General features: G+C 55.8%; 1 protein-coding gene across 2 annotated transcripts; it reads left to right on the plus strand.

Annotated features, from left to right (window-relative positions):
• The first annotated feature begins 9 nt into the window (after positions 1-9).
• LOC146420489 (NAD(P)(+)--arginine ADP-ribosyltransferase 2-like) lies at positions 10-3,511 on the plus strand. 2 transcript variants are annotated; one of them, XM_085048218.1, is made up of 3 exons: positions 10-235; positions 1,323-2,110; positions 2,418-3,511. In XM_085048218.1, the coding sequence occupies exons 2-3, from the start codon at positions 1,357-1,359 to the stop codon at positions 2,501-2,503; spliced, it is 840 nt and encodes a 279-aa protein (XP_084904344.1). In that variant the 5' UTR covers positions 10-235; positions 1,323-1,356; the 3' UTR covers positions 2,504-3,511. The 2 variants fall into 2 exon arrangements, with proteins under 2 accessions (XP_084904344.1, XP_084904343.1); XM_085048217.1 differs by lacking the exon at positions 10-235 and having other exon boundaries at positions 1,107-2,110.
• Positions 3,512-3,843: the final 332 nt, after the last annotated feature.

Below are 3,843 nucleotides of genomic sequence, written 5' to 3' on the forward strand. Positions count from 1 at the left end.
ACAGATAAAGGTACCTCCGGTGGTTTTTGACAAGTTTTGTACCACAGAAGGAGCAGCATCTAGCCAAAGTGAAAGGTCGGGGCAAGGTCATCTGTGATATTGAAACCCACGTGGACTACGACTTCAGACACGTCCTTTAGATGACTCCTGTGTGACCAGGAGAGATCTGCTGTGCGTCCAGCGCTGATAAAGAATTGCTCCAGTTCTGTCAGGAAGTTCATTCCGACCAATTCCGGTATCAAAAGGCTGGAGGGACACTTGTGGGGGGCACATGGGACTGGGATTGGGATCCTGGGGAGATACCGGGGGTGTCACAGGATTGGGATTGGGGTTCCTGGGGCAGTCCGGGGGACAGCAAGGGGTGACACAGGACTGTGGCAGTGGGATTGGGGTTGCTGGGCGGCCACCAGAGGGGACATGGCACTAGGAGTAGGACTGGGGCCATGGGGGACAGGGGTTGATGCTGCCATTTGGGTTGGGAGCCTGGGGTGACCCTGGGAGTGGGATTGGGGTCCTGGGGAGGTGCTGATGGGGACGCTGGGGAATTTTGGGATTTGTGTTGGGGCCTTGGGGTCTGGCAGTCACTGGGGGGGTATGGGGGACTGGGGGTCGGATTGGGGTCCTGGGGAGATGCTGATGGGCATGATCGGGGACTTTGGGATTTGGGTTGAAGTCATGGGGGCCACGGGGGGCTCACTGGGGGGGTACAGGGGACTGGGAGAGCGATTGGGGTCTTAAGGACACTGGAGGGACACTGGAGCAGAAGGACATGGAACTGGGAGTGGGAGTGGGACTGGGGGGCTGGTCGGCACCGGGGGGACTCTGTGGGAGTATCAGGGAGTGACGCCAGGATTTGACTTGGGGAACTGGGGAGGGACTGGGGTGACACTGGAGGGGGGAACACGGGACAGGGAGTGGGATTGCGGGGCTGGGGGGCACAGGGGGGACACTGGGGGGAACACAGAAGTGGGGCCCATGGGGACATCATGGGAGTAGGATTGGGGTCACGGTGGACACTGCTGGGGGGACAGGGAGTGACTCCCAGAATTTGAGTCAGGGTCTCAGGGGGCCGAGGAGAGACCAGTGGTGGGCGATGTGGGACTGTGGGAGTGGGATTATTGTTCTGGGGGGCTGTGGGACACAGTGGGGTGCAGGAGTGACCCCAGGACTTGGCATTAGCATCCCAGGATGTCTCCAGAGGTCTTCTGGCCAGAGCTGTCCCCTCCTCTGGGCTGACCCCAGTTCGCCTCCCCAGCCCCTCACTGAGGAGCCCACCCCGTGTCTGTTCAGTGTCCCCTCAGTGTCTCCTCTGTGTCCCACAGTGTCCCACATTTGTCACCGTGGCCTCTCGTCTCCATGGCCCCCATGGCTTGCACCCTGGCACTGCTGGCAATGATCACAGTCACTGCAGCCATCACAGTGGTGCCCCTGGACATGGCCCCGAACTCCTTCGATGACCAATACCAGGGCTGCCGCGACAACATGACTGAAGCTTTGCCAACCCTCCTGAGCTCTGAGTTCCAGCAGAACCCTCTGTTGTCCAAGGCCTGGCAGAACGCCACGGCCGAGTGGCGCAAGAGGGGGTCCCTCATGTCTCCTCTGTCATCCCTGGACCAGGCCATTGCCCTCATGGCCTACACGGTGCCAACGGACTTGCACAAGACCTTCAACCCGGCCGTGCGCGAGGCTGGGTCTTCCGGCAAGAAATACCAGGACAAATTCCACTTCAAAATGCTGCATTTCCTGCTGACCGACGCCCTGGCCACGCTGAGGGTCACTCAGGGGCAGCAGTGTCGCCATGTGTTCCGGGGGGTGAGAAAAAAATTGTTCAAGGCAGAGAAGGGCGATACAGTCCGGTTCGGTCAATTCGCATCAACGTCGCTGAGCAAAGAGGTCTCCGAGGGATACGGGACGGACACGATGTTCCAGGTCTACACCTGCCAGGGCATGGACATCCAGGATTTCTCCTTCAATAAAAGCGAGAAGGAGGTGCTGATCCCACCCTTTGAGACCTTCAAGGTCACCAATGTCACCAACAAAGGGGGCAAGATGCAGATTTGGCTCAGCTCCAGCGGGAATTTCAGCAACTACAACTGCGAGTGGCTGAAAGGTGACATCATGTGGGCAACCTGTTGGTCTGAGGACATTTAATGAGGGTTGGGGACAGAGACAGCCTGGGGGGAAACCCATGGCCAGGAGAGGACGAGGACACCCACTGTGGACAGAGGGACAAGGAGAGCCCATGCTGGGGAGACCCACTGAGGGTGGGGGGACAAGGACACTCATGGCTGGGGACAATCGGCCGGGGCCCCATTACGGCCCCCTTTCAGCCCTGACCCTCTCATGGCTCCCCTGTCACCCCTGTTGACCCCCAACGCCCTCAATGTCCCCCCTCATGTCCCTCTTTCTACCCACAGGTGGAACCATCCCCAGGGACACCCCTGTCCTCGGAGGGCTCCTCTTGGTCACAGCAGCCCTGGGAGTGGCCACCGGGATCTTCTAAGCCACAAGGTCACCGTGGTTACTGTGGTCACCATGGCCACTATGACCACTGTGGCCACCGTGGCCGCCATGGTCACCAAGGCCAGCAGAGCAACGAGGTCGACTTAGGCTACCAAGGCCACCTCTACCTCTATTATCACTTTGGCCACTATGACCACCATGAGGCCACTGGGACCACGTCTGTCACCATGATCGCTATGGCCAGCATGCCACTCTGGCCACAATGGTCACTGTAACCACCAAGGCCACCAGGGCCACAAGGGTCACCAGGACCCCCTGAGCCACAAGGCCACCACAGCCACTGTGACCATGGTGGCTACCAAAGCCATTGAGCAAAGCAATTCTATTAAATAATTCCAATAAAGCAACTCTATTAAATCATTCTTACAGAGCAATTCTATTAAATCATTCTAACAAATAAATATTTTTATTGAATAATTCTGTCAAAGCCAGCAAGAAGACCCAATTCTTAAGCAGAGCTCGATGTCACTCCCCACACCAACACTCATAGGAAGGTCTCTTTCTCAGCCTTCAGAAGAATCCATGGAGAACATCTCCTTCCTGAAGGAGGAATCTCACACCCATTTCATTCCAAGCAGGAATATGGGAGAGGAATCTCTGTCTGAGAGGGGATTGGATTTTTCCAGGGTCAGGTGATCAACTGTCCTGCCTGGCTCTGGTGCTCTTTTTATCCTAATTTCCCAGCCTCATTTCCCTTTCTCTTTCCCCATTGGCTGAGGTACTTGAGAGGCACAGACTTCCTGAAACACCTAATGCAATCCCCCTTCTAATACACATCCCCCCTTTTTCTTATGTCTCTGTTCTTGTAGTTCATAAACACCATCTAAGGCAAGTCAATCTGTGGAATTCCTACGGAAATCCTTCCCATTGTTTCTTCTATCTCTCAGTATTGGTCTTATCTTACCAGCAGATTCACAGTTTATTTGGAAAGACATTCCCTTATTCCTTTCACAGCATTTTCCCGTCTGGGATTTTGGGAATCTGGGAGTTGTAGTTTGGGAATTTTCCACCGGAGGGCACCAGCGAGCACGGGGAAAACAGCCACACTGTCCATGCGCCACATGCAGCTGCAGTTTGGTGCTGCCAACACCAGGCGGCAGCACTGATGGCACTGCCAAGCTATCACCCCGCCCCATGCCGGCTATGGGGCTCTGGAATGGTTTGGGAGTAAGTGACATTAAAGCGACATTAAAGCAATATTAAAGCGATATTAAAGCGATATTAAAGCCATCCAGGGCCATCCCTGCCATGGACAGGGACACTTTCCCTGGGCCAGGTTGCTCCAAGTTCTGTCGAACTTGACCTTGAACATGGCCAGGG

Source organism: Lichenostomus cassidix, unplaced genomic scaffold, assembly GCF_008360975.1.
Source record: "Lichenostomus cassidix isolate B80296 unplaced genomic scaffold, HeHo_3.0 HiC_scaffold_771, whole genome shotgun sequence".
Taxonomy (NCBI): Eukaryota; Metazoa; Chordata; class Aves; order Passeriformes; family Meliphagidae; genus Lichenostomus; species Lichenostomus cassidix.

Excerpts from the sequence above, each read along its gene's own strand:
- LOC146420489 (XM_085048218.1), top strand. The coding sequence starts at position 1,357 with ATGGCCCCCATGGCTTGCACCCTGGCACTGCTGGCAATGATCACAGTC. Across the intron at positions 2,111-2,417 it reads CAACTGCGAGTGGCTGAAAG|GTGGAACCATCCCCAGGGAC; the intron begins GTGACATCATGT and ends TTCTACCCACAG.